We start from the raw sequence: 16,898 nt of genomic DNA, 5'->3' as shown, positions 1-16,898 counted from the left end.
CGCCACCACCCCCGCCTCCGCCCTGCTTCTGGCCACCAGCGGGCTTCTCGAATCCGCCCTGCGTGCCGAGCCCAGTCGTCTCCTTCTTGCCCTTCTTGGGCACGTAGCTGCTCCTCTGGCGGAGGTGCATCCAGCGCTCCGGGTCCTCCTTGCGCGTATCGCCGAGTGAGACGCCCTTCGGGAGGGGATGGCGGGGCTTGGCGCGCTCCTTCTTCTTCTCGGCGCTGCCTCCGCTTGGGTGACAACGGGGGCAGCGGCCGGGGCGGCAGAACCCTTGGCCCAACCGCTGGGCAGCGCGGGGACGTCGCGCTCGACGTCCTGCGGCCTGTTCGTCGCAGACGGGTCATTGATCACGGCGGGCGTGGCCAGTTTCTCCCTGTACTCGGACTGGATGAAGCGGGTCTGGGTCTGCGTCGCGGCCACGTTCGTGCGGATATCCTCCGCCTCGCTCTGCGACGCGTCGGCCAGGAGGCCGTCGTACAGCCGCTCCGCCTCCTCGTACTCGCCCAGGCGGTACGCGAGCTGCGCGCGCAGATGCGCCACGCGCGGCTCGTCGGCCAGGTCGGCCAAAAGAGGCAGAGCCTCGCGCTCCCGCTGCAGACGGTAGAGACAGTAGGCGTGCTCGAACTTGAGCTCTTGCGACTGGCGGGAGAGCACGAGCGAGAGCGCCGACGCGTAGTCGTCCGTGTGCAGGAGGAGGAAGAGGAGGGTCTGGAACGCGGGCACACTCGACTCGTCAAGCGACAGGACTGGCGTTAGCTCTAGACCTCGGCGGGGAAGCTCGTCCTTTCTCCTTTACGGCCTTCCTCCATCACTTGCACGCTTGCAAGCAGCACGGACGGGATGGAGGTGGATGCAGGCAGACAATAGGGAGCACATATAATATTCTGCCAGCAAGCTCCGCGCACTGCGTGCGCTCCGGCTCCACTCACTCTTGCGACACGTCTTCTTCGCGTTGTCAAAGTATCCGTCGTTGACCTGGTCCGCGAGCGCGCGGTAGAGCTTGGGCAGGCGCTCGGAGGCGGGACGCTCAGGACGCGGCGTCCACTTGCGCTTCTCTCCCGGCTTCGCCTTGGCCTGCTGGGGCTGCTTCGTCTTGGGCGGCATTGCTTGTCGTTGGGTTGTCGGGCCGATGAAGTCGAACTCGATAGGAACCGGAGGATGACGGTTGGAGGTGGTCTCGTGGCCCGATTGATAGGCAAAGCCCATCATAGGCATGCGGGTGGGATGGGGTACCTAATTGGGCATCTGCTGGCGGGCCTATCGGACCGACCATGGATTGAGGCATTTTCGTCCACCTCCACAAACGGCTCGTGTGCCGAATGGATTGAAGTGTCCGTTGTGTCCTGCGTGACAGAACACACAAACAGACGACCCTATCGTCCTTGTGCTCCACTGAGAGGAGCCGTGCCAGCTCGTCAGCCGCCCAGTGCTAAGTGGTGGAACGTCACTCAACGCACGGCCTCGGCCCCGCTGAAACAGACTTCTGCGATGAGCTCGTGTCCGTATGCTGGACCAAGTGACTGTCTCAGCACTCGAGTACCGTCAGCCAAGCCTTGATAGAACCATGACGATCAGGCCAAGCCTACACCAGTGGCAAAGATCGCTGAACCCGAGCGTATCCAGCCAGTTGCGCGTTGGTCGCCACTCATGCACCGCACAACGGTCAGCACAGGCATTGGGGGAACTCACCCACTCCTGCCTTATCCCCGATCGCGCGATCGTGCCATTGTCCAGAGCCCTGGTAGAGGGAGCCCTGACCGTAACAGCATTCGACGAACGCGATGCGCGGCAGCTGGAGCCCGGAAACATGTGGGGCAGAGTTGCATTCAGCACATTCAGCTGGTCTTCGCTCGGTTACAGCTTGCAAAGCACAGGTCCATCCAGTGCCAGCAGCCAGCGCGTCATGCGTGCCATGCGGTGCCTTGTGACTGAACTGGTGACTGGGTGACTGAACCTTGAATCTCCAAGTTTAGGTGGCAAATTCGACACACACACGCCATTGCTGACGCCCCCCGACTGTCGATGCATGCTTCCTTCTGTTCTGCGCAGATGATGGGCGCATGGTCTTTGAGCAAACGTGCATCGCCTCCGCTGTTCTGGATGCGGAAATCATGCATCACTTGATAGCGGAAACGCGCGTCGCATCTGGCCGGCTGGCAGGGCGGAGCACCACACACCCACAACCGGCGAACCGAGCTCCGAGCCACGAGACGGGCCAGACTGGAGCACCAAGCACCATCGTACCGTCATCGGTCGGCGGGGCTCTGCATGCCGCCTGACGCTACTCGTGCACCCGCTCCCACTTCCACACCCACACTCATCCCTTCACACCTTTGCACACTTTTTACTTTGTCACCTTTCGTTCCCCGTCACCGCCAAGTGCAACGCGCACGCACGGCCCGACACCCGTTTCACCGTTTCACCGCTCGACCGCACCGCGCACTGACGGCACAACACCGCACGCACCGCCCGGCAAGCACCGCCGTCAGCACGCACGCGACGGGACAGGACAGTCCGACCTGCAACAACAGCGCCAGGCCCTGGCTCACCTACGCCCTCACCTCACACACTCCCTTGCGCTATCTCCTTTGGTTACTCACATTCTTGCATTCGACAGGGCACGCAGCACGCCATGGCTTCGGAGCGTGCAGAGCGCGAGCGTCCGGAACAGCGCGACCAGCGCGAGCAACGCAGCGGCGGCAAGTCGGCGTCGTCGTATTCTTCGTCGTCGCGCATCGGGCGCCCACCATCGGTGCTCTCTGTCCGCCGCAGTGGAGGCTCGCATTCAAGGGGTCAGTCGCGGTCAAGCGAAGAGCCCAGGTACGTCCAACGAGACACAGGGGAGGCAGCCCAGCAAGCCATGCAGGGTTGGATTGCCCTCCCGGCCGCGTCTACCCCGGTCACACGAGCTCAGCGCTGACACCGGAAACAGCTACCACAGCCAACCTTCCTCGCCCATGACTTACTTCCCCAACCCGTCCACATTTACTCAAGAACCAAGTCATACCAACACATTCCAACATCGATCGTCGAGCGTGCAGACCTCTCCTTCCTTGTCTTCCGCGCGCTTCGTCGGCTCCGTTTCCCAATCTTCGCTGTCTTCCGAGCCCGACGATTTAGACGTGTCGTCAAACACGCCCCGACTGCCGGCGACTCACCCGACTGTATCTGACACCGCCAGCGCTCACCAGCAACAGTTCTACATGCCTACCCCGTCTGCGCTCCACCTTCCACCTCCGTCGGAGCAGCCGGCTGCGTCCACGTCTGCGCCTTCACCCCGCATCACTCCTTCCCGGCGTAGCGCTAGTGTCGCCGCGCCCGGCCGCAGCAGGCAATCGACGACCAACTACGGCGCGACCGAACCGGCGACGCCCGGCTTATTGCCTTCCTCGTCTGCGAGTACCACGGACAGGGGACGATCCTCTGACAATTCTTTACCGTCTGGCTTACCGGGGGGCCTTAACATTGACCCGCGTCGTATCGCCAGCACTTCAGGTGCAATCATGGTCGGCGGAGGCCCAAGCTCGCGCCACGGGGACGGCCCTGCGCTGCCGCCGCCGAGCTCCTACTCAGGCATCACTCGAACGCAGCCTCAAACGACCGCCAGCACGCCAAGGCTCCGAACCAGCGCCATGGGTGAGAACGGTACGGGCTCTGCCATTCGTTCGGGCTCCAAGACGCCAGGTCCTGTCCCTTCCTCTTCCCGAACTCACCGCCGCGGGGCGAGCACTGCTAGCAACCACCTTGTTCCTACGACGCCCTCTTTAGTCCTCCCATCGCCCGTTTCGCCATCTGGCTCGACCATGTTGAACCGCTTCAAGAAGACGGCGAGCTCGATCGGCTTTGGTCGCGACCGTGCAGGCGAGTACGATGCTGACTCGGACTACGATTCGTACGACGACGGAGAGGATGACGGCAGACGTGCGAATGGCACCCGAGTGTGGTACGCGTCGTATGTCACCATCGACTGGCTGCACGATGCCATCAAGGAGTCGACGCGAGTACGCCGGCTGCGGACACGAGCTCGCCGATCACTGCGGGGCGCTATTGCCAACGCCTGGGACCGCTTCCAGGGCTGGCTTCTTGCCACTCTTATCGGTATCTTGACTGCCATGGTCGCCTTCCTCATCATCCGCTCGGAGATGGTCTTCTTCGACCTGAAGAACGGCTACTGCTCCAGCAAGTGGGGATCGCCGAAACGCTTCTGTTGCGCTCCGAAGGGCCACCCGGACAATGGTGACGAGGCCTGCGAGGACTGGGTGTCCTGGGGACAATTCTTCGACAGCAGCGAGACGGACCGCGACGCCTCGTTCTTCAGCGAGCCCGAGTTCATCATGTACTTTTGCGTCGCAATTGCCCTCGCGTGTACCGCCAGTGCTCTGACGTATTACCTCACCTCGTCGGCAACGCATGTCACTTCGAAGGACTCGGCCTTCCTCGGCCCCGCGCTCAACACCAACAGCCCTCTGGCGTCACCTGTCAAGCTCCCCGACGAACGTATGCCTCTCCTCTATCGCCAGAGCGAGGAGGAGCGTCCTCCTGAGCCGGCCCGTCCCGTCATTTGTGAGTAACTTCCTGGCCCTCTGATCCATTGAGCTAACAGCCCAGACTTTGCCGGTGGCAGTGGTATCCCGGAGATCAAGACCATCTTGTCAGGCTTCGTCATCCACGGCTACCTCGGTCTGTCCACGCTGCTTGTCAAGTCTATCGGACTTGCCATGTCTGTCGGATCAGGCTTGTCGCTCGGCAAGGAAGGCCCCTTCGTCCACATCGCGTCCTGCATTGCCAACATTTGCTCTCGCTTCTTCTCCAAGTACGAGACAAACGAGGGCAAGCGCCGCGAGATCCTCTCGGCTGCGTGCGCTGCCGGAGTGGCCGTGTCTTTCGGCGCGCCGATTGGTGGTGTCCTCTTCTCGCTCGAGGAGGTCTCGTACTACTTCCCTCCCAAGGTCATGTGGCGCTCGTTCTGGTGCGCCGCCTGCGCTGCGCTTGTTCTCAAGGCGCTGAACCCGTACGGCAACGGCTCGATCGTTCTCTTCGCTGTCACCTACACCTCTGAATACCACTACTGGGAGTTTGGCATCTTCATCATCCTCGGCATCTTCGGCGGTCTCTACGGCGCTCTGTTCTCGCGCCTCAATATCATCTGGAGCCGCGACGTCCGCAAGGGCACTTGGGTCGGCCGCCACCCCATTTTCGAGGTTGCGCTTGTCACCGCCCTCACCTGCGTTGTGTCGTTTATGAACCCGTACACGCGCCTGGGCGGCAACGAATTGGTGGGCAAGATGTTTGCCGAGTGCAGCGTTGACACTACGTCGTCGCTCTGCATCGGTCCCAACAACCCCGCCGGCAAGGTCATCTGGACTGTTTTCATCGCTCTCGTCATCAAGGCGTCTCTCACGATCATCACCTTTGGTCTCGCTCTCCCTGCGGGTATCTTCATCCCTTCTCTCGTCATCGGCGCGTGTTTCGGTCGTATCGTCGGTATCGTCATGGAGCTCGTTCAGCACAAGTACCCCACGCTCGGCATGTTCGAGGGCTGCACCAAGTGTGTCATCCCTGGCGTTTACGCCATGATCGGTGCGGCTGCCACCCTCGCCGGCGTCACCCGCACCACCGTCTCGCTCGCCGTCATCATGTTCGAGCTCACTGGCACCCTCAACTACACCGTGCCCGTCATGCTTGCTGTGCTCGTCGCGAAGACTGTGGCTGATGCGCTCGAGAAGCGCGGCATCTACGAGCTCGTTATCGAGCTCAAGAAGCTGCCATACCTGAGCGACAAGGAGGAGGTCCTGTTCGGTGGCCGCTTAGTCTCCGAAGTGGTGAGTACAAACAAGCTGTACGGCCCTACTCCGTAAGCTAACCTCAGATGGATCGCGAGGCCCCTACTCTACGTGCTGACAAGCCTCACACCGTCCGTGAGCTCACTGGGCGCCTTCTCGAACTCGTTCGCCTTGGTTACGAGGATGCCGGATTCCCGGTGCTCGTCAAGGAGGCGGCCGTGGACCGGGAAGGACGCACGTACCCCGTGTTGCGCGTACTCGGTTTCCTCGGTATCAATGAGATGGAGCATGCCCTGAACGCACTGGCAGACGAGCCGGACGCGGTTGTCAATCTCACTCCTGACGAGGTGATGCGCTCGTCCCGCCTATCCATCTTCAGCTTCTCCGAGAGCGTTGATGGTCGCCACAACCCGTACGACCTGAGCCAGTACATTGACCGAGTGAGTGCAGTCTCAAGGCGCGCAGAACCGACTCTCCGTCGAGAATGGCGCCGTCTGACAAAGACAAGAGGTCCATGGCTGACCAAACTCAGGCACCCATCACCGTCCAGATGCACTCGCCCCTGGAGCTCGTCCAGGAGCTCTTCATCAAGCTCGGATCGCGCCAGATCCTCGTCACCGACTCGCGCGGCACGTACCGCGGCGCCCTGTACAAGAAGCAGTGGATCGCATACCTCGACGACCTCGAGCAAGACCATTCTTGAACACTCAACTCTCGTCATTCTTCCACATACCACCCAGCACCCATATCACATATCAGCATTCTTGTAATCGACCTGGTGTCCAGAGGCGCCATGTCAGATGTCATGACCCTTACGAGCATTGCTACTATGAGCCTGAGGGTGAATATACGACACCAGCATAGTTTGTGGAGTACGTGCTCCACTATTCATATGATGACGGCAAGGTGCGGACCAAACCGCAGGCAGAAGGAATGTCACCGGAAATGGTAGGCTGGACGGAGTTCTGGAGTCCGAACAAGTGTGCATTTTCAACGTGTACGCGTGGTAAGCATGACGTTGCTGACTGTTGGCGCGCGTTCACGCGTGTAGCGTGGGTCTGCGGATATCGGCCTCGTTATCTAGCCAGTCCAGGGTCCAGTGCGGAGATGACGTTGCGTTGATTGTTGATGTCCCTTGCCGCAGCCTCGATTTTCAGTCGTGGAACACACCGGGACGCTTGGACGCCGCAACGAGGCCCACGTCCGGCCCACTGGCCTCTTTGCATGCGATCATTGACCAAGGGATGACCTGTGCGGGCAACGCCGCCTGTGCACCTCTACGGATCTACGGGACTCGCATAGGTATGCCGCCTGCTGCACGTGGAACAGGTGGTGCGGACCCTCCTTTCTCACTGCTTTGGTCAACTGCTAAACTGCGGGCCCTGCGGGCTTGCGACGTATGGCTGAAATGCAGGTCGGTAGATCTAGAACATCACCTGCCGTCCCGGTGCGCGAGGACGTGTGGACGGGTGGATACGTGGCGAATGCTCGAAGAGGGAATGCAGCGAGGTCGCCGGACTGAGGACTTGACGACGTACGAGTGGCAAGGGCGTTCGAGGGCGGCGCTGCATTATGAGGGAGCTAGGGGGAGTGCTTCCGGAGATGACGCTGATCGCGAAGCAAATTAAGCAAAAGGGAGCGGCTCGGTGGTTGTGCTGCGCTAGCTGCGCTCTGTCTTCACTCGCGAGCTTTGCGAAACAGCCAGTGGCGCCCGCCTGCACTCCCGCTTTGGGGACCGACGAGGGTGTGTTTGTCCCTGCAACGTTTTCGCACGCACTCTACACGCACATACGCACACAGACATACCCAGTTACCTATCCAGCTTGCCCACATAGCACACACCTGTATTCCGGTCGACGACCCGCGACCCGGTCCTTGCGTCCGAAAACGAGTTTCCCGAACACATCTACACACGTTGATACACACCCGTCCACCCATCTGCGGTACCTCGTTACGACCCCAACGCACAGTCCGGACGCCCCTTGTACCCCATCGGACTTGCACGCTTGCGACAGACACGCCAGCGTCGCCAGTGTCTCCGTCAGCAAAGCTGTTGAATCGACGGCTTGACGCTGACATATAACGATTCATCGCCGCTGCAAACCAAGCACCCTTTGTTGACGCCAATCACGAGGAAAAGGTGAATACGAAAGGCACGACACACAACAAGAAGACACGGACAAACAAGCTCTACTCCTGTCTGCCAGAACACGCAGAACAGAGTTAAGATTGCCCGCTCCCCCCTCCTCGGCGTCTCCCTGCCTCGGCCCTCGGCCCCGTCTGGTCTCACGTCACCTCACGCCGTTCCTCACGCACCCTCCTTTCCTCCCCGCTGCGCCACTGGCTCGCCGTATCGCCGTGGGCAACAGCACCAACGCACCCCCGCATCGCACCCCAACAGTCCGCCACTACCCCGCACCACAGCACTACGCACCGCCAGCCTGGGACCGCCCTGAGATTGCGCCCTAGAACATTGGAAGCGCAGTAGAGTCGAGCATTTCTGCCGCGTACGCAGTCTCCACTAGTTCCGGCACGCCCAGCGGCCCAGCGGCAAGTCTGCGTGCCAGCATTGCAGCGCTCGTTTCAGAGCCGAAGATCCGAGGCATCCCACTCGGTTCTGCCTACGTGCAGTTGACAGGGCGACAGGGGGTGAGTCGGACGGGTGTCACGTTCGAACGATCGGGCTCGTACTTTGATTGTATTTGCCACCCAACTCTGAAATCGACATCAACACATCGCGTCCATCCTCGAATCCTTAATTCGGGAAGCGCGGCGCTGGCTTCCCTGTTTCCCTTCCTTGTCTAGTAGTCCATCTTTCATCTCCGTACTACCTTCCTTGTCCTCGTCTTCCGTTCGTCCTTTTTCTCTAGCCGACACGCACCACTCAACTTCGCGCCATACATACACTCGCGAACTGCAGATACGACCCGGCAACGACCAATTAACGACCATACGCCCCCGCACCACGAATCCTTACCCCACTTTCGGCACTCGCTTCTGAGCTTAAGGCGCCGCCGCCAGCCAACCCAGCCAGCCCGTCAGCCAACAAGCCAGCCAGCCAGCTCCCTCGTCCACCCTTGAAAGCGATTCACCTGACCGCCCCCGCATACCCATACCCACACCCCACCCCGCCCCGTCCCTTTCAAGCCCTTGCTGAGCCCTTTGCAGCCCCGGCCTGCACCACCTTTACCCGAGTCAAGGTCACACGGACCAGCTCCCAAGCGTGCGGGAGAAGAAATCGCCCGCCGTGACGTAGTGTGATCCCAGGCTCTCTCTGCTGAACTGGGATCGCTGGATCTGCCAGAGCGCCGATTGGATTTCTTCTGCAAACCCGCGGCCTTAACTGTTACCTCTTTCTGTCGTCCTTCAAGTCGAAAACGGGCCTCTCAGACACTTCGGTCGATCAGTGTGTGGGACGACAGAGCGAGCTCGCGGAGCACGAGGACGCGAGCACGGCAACAGCCAGCGAAACAGTGAAGGTGAAGAGACACCCTCCGTCGCCTGTCTCCTGGTAGACCAAATGATGACGAGCTCGACTCTCCAGCGGCCAGTCGCGCCTGCTCCTGGGTCCAGCAACAGCGACAGGCAGAGCCAAGACGGTCCGGGCGAGACATCGACACAGCCCCCGAATGGCGATGAGGGCGGCAGCGGTGGCGGCGCCGTGACTACGACAGCGAACATGACGGCCGAGATGGCGGGGCAGGTCGTGCTGCACGCTTCGAGTGCGGCGGTCGCGCTCGCGCCCACCATTTTCCCGACCCCAATCGCCAACCTCGTCACGGCCATCGCAACCAGTGCGCGGCTCAGTCTCCGCGTGACGGCGTTCTTCATCGAGGCGATTCTGGAGACGTCGCAGAACAGTACGCGCCTCGGACTCGGCCTCACGCGGAGGCTCCTGATCGGAGCAATCTCGAGCGCACGGAGAGTATACCTGACAGCAAGTGGAGACGGTGAGTACCCCGAACCTGTACGGAACGGGAAGCAGTGTTGCACACACACAATGACGGCCGCCGTGGTGCGACGCCGGGTCCTTGCCCGCGTGCCTCCTGCCCGCAAGCCCCGGACCCCGCTCGGCCCCAGTGATGCCTGCGCTTGGCAAACACGGATAGGGCGGCGCATCATGGGGTCATCACAGCCCCGACCCGCTGCGGCAAGGGGCGTGTGTTGTCGAGCAAACGATTGTATGCGTAACAGACAGGCTGACGCCATCCTCAGATCCCGAGAAGCTTGACGTCCAGGCCGATGCGTTCCTCAATGTCTTGGACCGGTGGACGAACGTCGGCATCTACGTGATCCATCACACGTTCACGCTCGCCGAGCTGTTTGCCATGTCTGGCTTTTACCTGACGGCCAACACGGTGCAGTCGGCGAGTTTTGCCGCCCACGAGAGCGTCACGCTGTTCGACTCGCTCTTCGGATCGAATGAGTCGAGCCGGGCACTGTCGTCGATCATCGCCCTCGTCCGCCAAGAGCTCCTCGAGGACGAGCGCTTCCAGGCCGCCGACCGCGGCAAGGTTGCCAGCCTCACGGCGCTCACGAAGGCCCTCACGGCGTTTGCGTGCCTTCAGAATGCAACTTGGTCGCGAAGCGCGAAGCGGCTAAAGATGAGAGTGTAAGCTGCGTCGCATTTTCCACCAGCTGACATCAGATTGTACGACTGCACGGTCGTCATCAGCGACGATGAAACCTTCAAGAGCGAAGTCAGTGAGCCCACCCATTCGGCATTGCCGGAAGCAGGACCGGGGCCGCGGACGATCGCTGCTCGGCGCGAACGTGAACGAGAGATTCCCAGTCTGTTATACGAGACAGACGAGCAGGGTGACGTGACGATGGAGGATGTGTCGAGTCGGCCTTCACGCCGCTCGTCCCTGCGCTCGCGGCAGCAGGAGGACGACGAGCTGTTCCGCCAGCTGGAGGAATTCGTGGGGGACGCGGACCGATCCGTGTCGGCCCCCGTATCACCGATCGCCAAGACACGGGACCGCTCCAACTCGCAGCCGCATCGCACGCTGAAACGCGTCCGTGGTGACGTGTTCGAAATCATGGACGAGCTGCAAGAGTCGACAGTCGTGACGCGGACATTGGAGCGCGTCGACACTCGCCCGAGCCTGAAACGGGCTCAGAGCGAGACGGCCGCCGACATCCTGGTCGAGGAGGTTGAGGACGAGGCGATGAGCCGACCTCCCCCCGCCACTCCCCTCACGACGCCGACGGGCGTCATGGACGAGGACCCGGCCGAGTGGATCGAGGTCGACCAGCTCTTAGATGGGCAGGATGATGCTCTTGTGCCTTCGGCTCCGAACGGCCGCGTTGCCGCCGTCGCCTCCGAGCCCCCCAACGCCGAGCGCATCCAACTCGTCCTCCGAACCATGACGAACAAGCTGCTGCAGCGCAAGCGCACCGTGCGGCGTGTCCAGAACGTGGGCTTGTCGCCGCGCATGTCGCCATCGCCGAGTCCCCCACCATCGCACCGCAAGGAGAAGGAGCGCGAACGAGAGAGCTCCCCAGCAACGATAAGGGAGCACGAACGGCCAGACGTTCGCCAGATCGACTGGCGCCAGGCTGTCGCCGCTTCTCGAGCACGGACCAGTGGCACCCCACCTCCGCGAAGCGGCACCCCACCCCGCAGCAGCAGTCACAACGACATCGGGCCGTCTAGTAGACGCTCGTCGTCCGACTCGATTGCGGCTGGCAATCGCTCCTCCCTCAAGCCGAAGCGACGCTTCTTTTCCGGCTATAGCACGCGCGGGCACGACGAACCGAGGCGGAACAACTCGGAAGGCGGGCTCGCGAACGCCTTCCGCTCGACGCTGCGAAGGAAGCCGACTGCTTTCCCAGGCGTGGAGGACGAGGAGCCGCCCTCGGCGCCGCCTCCGCGAGCCAACACGCCTCGCGCTAGCCAGCCCCGTTCGGCTCCCGCTCCCGCGCCCTCACCGCTGACGCCGATGCGTGGGGAGCGCGAGCACAGCGTGCACCAGAGCGTGCGCACGCGGTCCAACGCGATTCACACGTCGTCCTCGCAGATCTTTGGCCCCGACATCGAGTCCTCGGCAAGCCTTTTCCCGCACGAGGGTCTGATCCGGAACATCCACCGGTTCATGCGGTACTCGTCCGCGGCGTACGGGCAGAACTTCCTGCGCATCCTCGGCCTCGGCAACACCGACTTCCACTACACGACAGCGGGAGGGCACCACGCCAACTCGTGGGCGTTTGCGCGCCACACCAACATCCCGATCAACAACCTGATCCTGTCGTCGTACACCGAGACCTCGCCGCTCAGCGGGCACAAGGCGCCGCCGCTCGTGCACTACATTGCTGTCGAGCACGGCCTACGCGCGATCGTGCTCACGTGCCGCGGCACGCTGGGGCTGAACGATGTCCTCGTCGACCTGACGTGCCAGTAACGCCCGATCCAGATCGAGGGCGTCGAGGGCGACTTCCAAGTGCACGCGGGCATGCACGAGAGTGCGCTGCAGTTAACCTCGCGCGCGTCGACGGTGCACCAGTGTCTCGTGGAGGCACTAGAGCAGTACCCGAACTACGGCCTCGTGCTGTGCGGACACAGTCTAGGCGGTGGCGTGGCGGCCCTGCTCGGGATCGAGTGGGCGCAGCGCGCGACGCTGTTCATGGCGCAAAACGCCAAACGCGAGCGCAAAGTCAAGCATCCACCCATCAGCACCAAATTTGTGACGAGCTTCGGCTCGGGCCTGCCCCCCGGCCGCCCCATACACGTGTACGCGTACGGCGTGCCTGCTGTCGCATCTTACGATCTGGGCAAGTACTGCGACGGCCTGGTGACCTCCGTGATCCAGAACAGCGACGTCGTGCCCTCGCTCTCGCTCGGCGTGCTGCGTGACCTGAAGAACGTGGCCGTGACACTGTACGAGGAGGGCGGGATTGCCGAGGAGATTGTCGGCCGGATCCTCGGCCTCAACAAGCGCAAGTTTGCCTTTGAGGGTGACTCGGCTTCCTCCGACACTCCCTCCTCTGGCCACAACGCTGCAGACGACGAGCAAATGCTGCACGACTGGATGGAGAGCCTGATCAAGACCATGCGCGCAGACATGGACAACGACAAGCTGTACCCGCCCGGCTCCGTGTACATCATGGAGTACAGCGACGTGTTCCTCACCGCGTCCTCTGGGGCCGGCGAGAACAACAGCAATTCGAGCCAGCGCGCGCGCCGCGTCATTCTCCGGCTGTGCGAGAGCGTGCGCGAGCGCTTTGGCGAGCTCAGCTTTACGAAGAGCATGCTCAAGGACCATATGCCGCTGCATTATGAGCGGGCGACCGAGCTGCTCATCCAGGGCGTGCAGGAGTAAGAGCAGTAGATCCGGTTGTCGCTTTCTCGCTTGATACCGCTTCCCCACTTGCATTCGCATTGACTTTTGTAGCTACACACCACCCTCTTTACCCCCTCCCCTTCCCCGTTACCCAGTAGGCTAGTATCACCTTGATAATTCGCATGCGCCTAGCGCCACCCCTTCACAACGTCTGGGGTTGTAAAACTGTAATGCACACGAAATGCTTGATGTTTTGACGGTTCTGATTGTGCTATGCTGTCTTTGCATAATCGCTACTTCTGGCTGCTACCTGCTCCCTACTCTTTGAGAGCGCTCTATGAAATCTCTGATGTGTCATCTATACTACAACAATCGAATGGGGGCTGCTGGCGCGGGGCGCGGATCGGATGCACACCGGCGACGTCGCCAGCAGCATGCACATGGAATTAAAGCTGTTGGTTTGCCTCATGAAAGGCTGGCATTATGACACCAGTCTGCCGATACTGATGCTGATGTTTGTTGGGCGTGCGGAGGCATGTGAGGGCGTGTGTGGGCGTGGTGGTGGGTATGCGCGGTGATGGTGTGGTGAGCGACTCTTCTGCTTTGCGTCTTCTCTCCGTCTCAGCGGCCTGGACAGTCATTCAACTCCCGGCCCTCAGTCCATGTCCATGTCCGTCGATAACGCACGCTTCCGCCCCGGCGCTTGGCGGTCCGATACCTCGCCCTCGCCGTCCCACACTCGCTTGTGTACCCCCATCGAGGCGGGCACTCCCGTCACGCTCTTCTGGGCAGCGGCGATCGCGGCGTACTCGCGCAACTGGATCTCAAACTGATCATCAGTTCAGTGTGAAAGAGCTACAACTCACGCTAGCCGGGGCAACGCAATATCGCTTGCTCTGCACGTATCCGAGAGCTGTTGTGTACTCCCAGCCAAACTTGTCCATCAGGTAGCCGATAGCAATTGCCGGAGCAGTCGCGATCCCGTCTGAGAGTTAGAACGGCTCACTTACGGCAACTCACTCATGCAGTGGATCAGAACAGCCCCTCCTATCGAGAGTGCCTCGTCGATGAAGACGCGTGATCGGGGGAAGATGGAAATGAGATTTTGCTCCTGCATGTTAGCTTAACGCACGAAAGTGAACTAGCTTACATCAGAGTCAGAGACGTCCATAGTCAGGTACTGAAACTCTGTCGGGAAACGGGGGAAGACGAGACGGGCTTCCACAGAATCGCGAAGGCACAAACTGCGCGAACGTCAGCGTGGTCTGGACTGGGCCGAAGCGATTAGATGTGCAGATGAGCATGTGATCGAAAGTCGAATTGGACTATCGCGGAATCCGTCGCTGCGTTGCCACCCTCACACGGTGAGGATGACCCGCATTCGGTGTCCGGAATGACGGCCCGTCACTAGCGTCGGCCGCCAAGGAATAACACGGTGTGGAGCGCCGGTATTTCGAACTGCAGCTGCGAGGTTGTGTGTGCGCTTGACTCACATATGGGTAATGCCCATGGACTTTAGGCGATTCAAGTTTGTGCTGGCTTGGATAGGGCCGAGGAAGACGCCTGGGATGATCTCCTGCGCCTCTCTGCGCATTTCGTACCTATTGTCAGCTTCGTGGGCGTGGGCTGCGGGTCCGCCGTGGATATGGCCCCGCCGCCAACCCTTGGGCGGGTTGACGACTGCCGTAGGAGAAGCGGTCGTCATGAGAAGACAGAGTGTGGAGAGGCAAGAGCCGGTGAGCGAGGAAGGCCGTTGGGGCAAGGATCCTGAGGAGCGTGATGGTGGGAAATCAACGTATCTCCTCCCTTAGAAATGCTTGGGCTGTGGTATGTGCTTTCGAGCTAAGCCATGGCGGCCACGGCTTGCTTGAAGCGACACAGGACTGGCTGGCTAGCAGGCGGTCGCCGCTACTCTCGACTGGGATGCTCAAAGCGTAGCGACAGAAGCAAACAGACGCTTCCTTGCGCTCGCGATCAAAGCTCTCGAAGGTACAAGAGTACCCGACCCAGACTCATGAATCGATGTCTGACCAATTGTTTACGTTCCTGCCCCGCTCCTGGAAACGTTACTCACTTCCATTCTTGCAGCAGCATGTGTGACGGCGGCTGCGCGGGCTCCCAAGGCGGCTGGGGAGTTGGCGTAGGGAGCATTGGAACGGCGACCATCGTGTACTGGGCGACGGAGGCGGCGGGAAAGGCTGACCCAGCCGAATGGACTGGGTGTCGTAGATGTGGGGGAAGGCGGATATAACCGGGGACAGTGGTCGATGCGCTCGTAAACTCGTGCGAGAGGTGGGAAGATGACGGTGCGCTGATGAAAGGTGTTGAGTGTGAGGATCGAGGATGTGGAGATGTGTTGGTAGAAGAGTGTCGAACGGGGAGAGAGTTTGTTGTTGTCGTCGTGAGCAGTGAGGGGAGGGTATCGGGTGTGGAAGTGGTCTAGTGCTGATGGACTTTCCTGGAGGTGTGACTGGAACGGCAGGGGGGCAGGCCTCGGCCCAGCCTGACTTGTCAGCTGGTTTACGCTGGTCGCCTGGCCAGTGCTGGTAGCGCAGGACGTGCAGGGGCGCAGACCCGCAGGCGCGCAGGACGGCACTCAGACCTACAGCGCTGCAGCCAACCCTGCCCAGCCTGGCCCGTTGCCAAGGTGGGGTGCCCCAATAATTTCATCGACCTTAAATGAACAGTGACATCAACCCACGTGGTGATCCGCGCTTTTCCTTGAATTCCTGAATTCCGCTCATCAGTTCGGAAGCCTGGTAAGCCATGGTAAGGTTGACTCAGACGCATCAGGCGAGCTGTCGACTCGCCGCCGGCTGCTGCGGACAACTCCGAGTTCTCGCACTGCACCGCTCGCATCGGACTTGCGCGTCATACCACTTCTCCGTCCCTTCCGCGTCCCTTGCCTTCGTTCATCGCTCGATCACTCATTCGTCACCAGGTGCACCAGGACTGCATCGCTTGTCGGGCAACTACGTCAGGCGGCAACCACGTCAGGCGGTGACCACCGCTAAGAAAACCGATACCTCTCCGGCCGTCTTCCTCCCGCAGTTCTCCTCACGAAAAGCGACAGGCTACAACAACGGCAGGTGCGGCCTATCCCTGATCTGTCGTCATCAGTGCTGTCATGAGCGAGGCCATTGTCGAGCTCACGGCGCGTGCGTACGAGATCGCGCGCGCCATCCCTCCTGGTCGCGTGACTAGCTATGGTATGTTCAGCTGCTGATGAGGCCTCCGGAACTGACTGACAGGCCACATTGCGAAGCTGGCAGGGTATCCCGCGTACTCAAGGTAAGACTGCCTTTCCCCTCCTTCTGGAGCCAACGGCCAAGCCGCACCGAAATACTCACAGCTTCATCGTTCACGCAGAGCTGACAGCAGACATGTCGGGAACGCGATGAAGGCGCTGTCGCCCAACTCAACAGTGCCGTGGCAGGTGAGCTAGACTAGCCGACATGGAAGCTCACAGCAGCGTGTGATCTCAGCGAAGGGCGTACTCTCTCCACGAGGAGACAGCGGCCTTGGTGTCGCACGTCAGCGTGAGCGCCTTGAGGCCGAGGGCGTCACGGTCGAGACTGTTGGAGGCGAGGAGCGCGTCAACCTCCGCGAGTTTGGATGGTTCCCGGAACGCGGGAATCGGACGTTGGACGAGTGGCTCGAGGACGTCCGAGGCCCGCAGGCCGAATCTGATGGCGACGATCAGTGATCGCCCCGATACAACCAACAACAGAGGACAGTGTGGGACCGTACAGCGAATCTTGGGAACTTCAGAAGGATATCCAGCACTAAAAGCATGAGGGCATGAGGTCGTTGCATAATGTACACTACA

General features: G+C 61.0%; 5 protein-coding genes across 5 annotated transcripts; 3 read left to right on the top strand and 2 right to left on the bottom strand.

Annotated features, from left to right (window-relative positions):
- Positions 1-343: 343 nt before the first annotated feature.
- On the bottom strand, positions 344-1,209 carry A1Q1_04401 (uncharacterized protein; the record flags this gene model as incomplete). The annotated part of the gene is made up of 2 exons (XM_014322767.1): positions 344-711; positions 933-1,209. The coding sequence occupies 2 exons, from the start codon at positions 1,207-1,209 to the stop codon at positions 344-346; spliced, it is 645 nt and encodes a 214-aa protein (XP_014178242.1).
- A 1,426-nt stretch (positions 1,210-2,635) lies between these two features.
- On the top strand, positions 2,636-6,489 carry A1Q1_04400 (voltage-gated chloride channel; the record flags this gene model as incomplete). Its single annotated transcript, XM_014322766.1, has 5 exons — positions 2,636-2,823; positions 2,936-4,566; positions 4,612-5,825; positions 5,873-6,226; positions 6,319-6,489. The coding sequence occupies 5 exons, from the start codon at positions 2,636-2,638 to the stop codon at positions 6,487-6,489; spliced, it is 3,558 nt and encodes a 1,185-aa protein (XP_014178241.1).
- A 2,817-nt stretch (positions 6,490-9,306) lies between these two features.
- A1Q1_04399 (uncharacterized protein) lies at positions 9,307-13,108 on the top strand (the record flags this gene model as incomplete). The annotated part of the gene is made up of 4 exons (XM_014322765.1): positions 9,307-9,646; positions 10,002-10,398; positions 10,462-12,127; positions 12,203-13,108. The coding sequence occupies 4 exons, from the start codon at positions 9,307-9,309 to the stop codon at positions 13,106-13,108; spliced, it is 3,309 nt and encodes a 1,102-aa protein (XP_014178240.1).
- Positions 13,109-13,724: 616 nt separating this feature from the next.
- Positions 13,725-14,774, bottom strand: A1Q1_04398 (uncharacterized protein; the record flags this gene model as incomplete). The annotated part of the gene is made up of 4 exons (XM_014322764.1): positions 13,725-13,886; positions 13,936-14,004; positions 14,220-14,313; positions 14,563-14,774. 4 exons carry the CDS (start codon positions 14,772-14,774, stop codon positions 13,725-13,727), a joined length of 537 nt encoding a protein of 178 aa, XP_014178239.1.
- A 1,422-nt stretch (positions 14,775-16,196) lies between these two features.
- Positions 16,197-16,775, top strand: A1Q1_04397 (uncharacterized protein; the record flags this gene model as incomplete). The annotated part of the gene is made up of 4 exons (XM_014322763.1): positions 16,197-16,278; positions 16,335-16,360; positions 16,448-16,505; positions 16,555-16,775. 4 exons carry the CDS (start codon positions 16,197-16,199, stop codon positions 16,773-16,775), a joined length of 387 nt encoding a protein of 128 aa, XP_014178238.1.
- Positions 16,776-16,898: the final 123 nt, after the last annotated feature.

This window comes from Trichosporon asahii, assembly GCF_000293215.1.
Source record: "Trichosporon asahii var. asahii CBS 2479 unplaced genomic scaffold scaffold00070, whole genome shotgun sequence".
Taxonomy (NCBI): Eukaryota; Fungi; Basidiomycota; class Tremellomycetes; order Trichosporonales; family Trichosporonaceae; genus Trichosporon; species Trichosporon asahii.
This window is presented reverse-complemented; position numbering and strand designations above follow the sequence as displayed.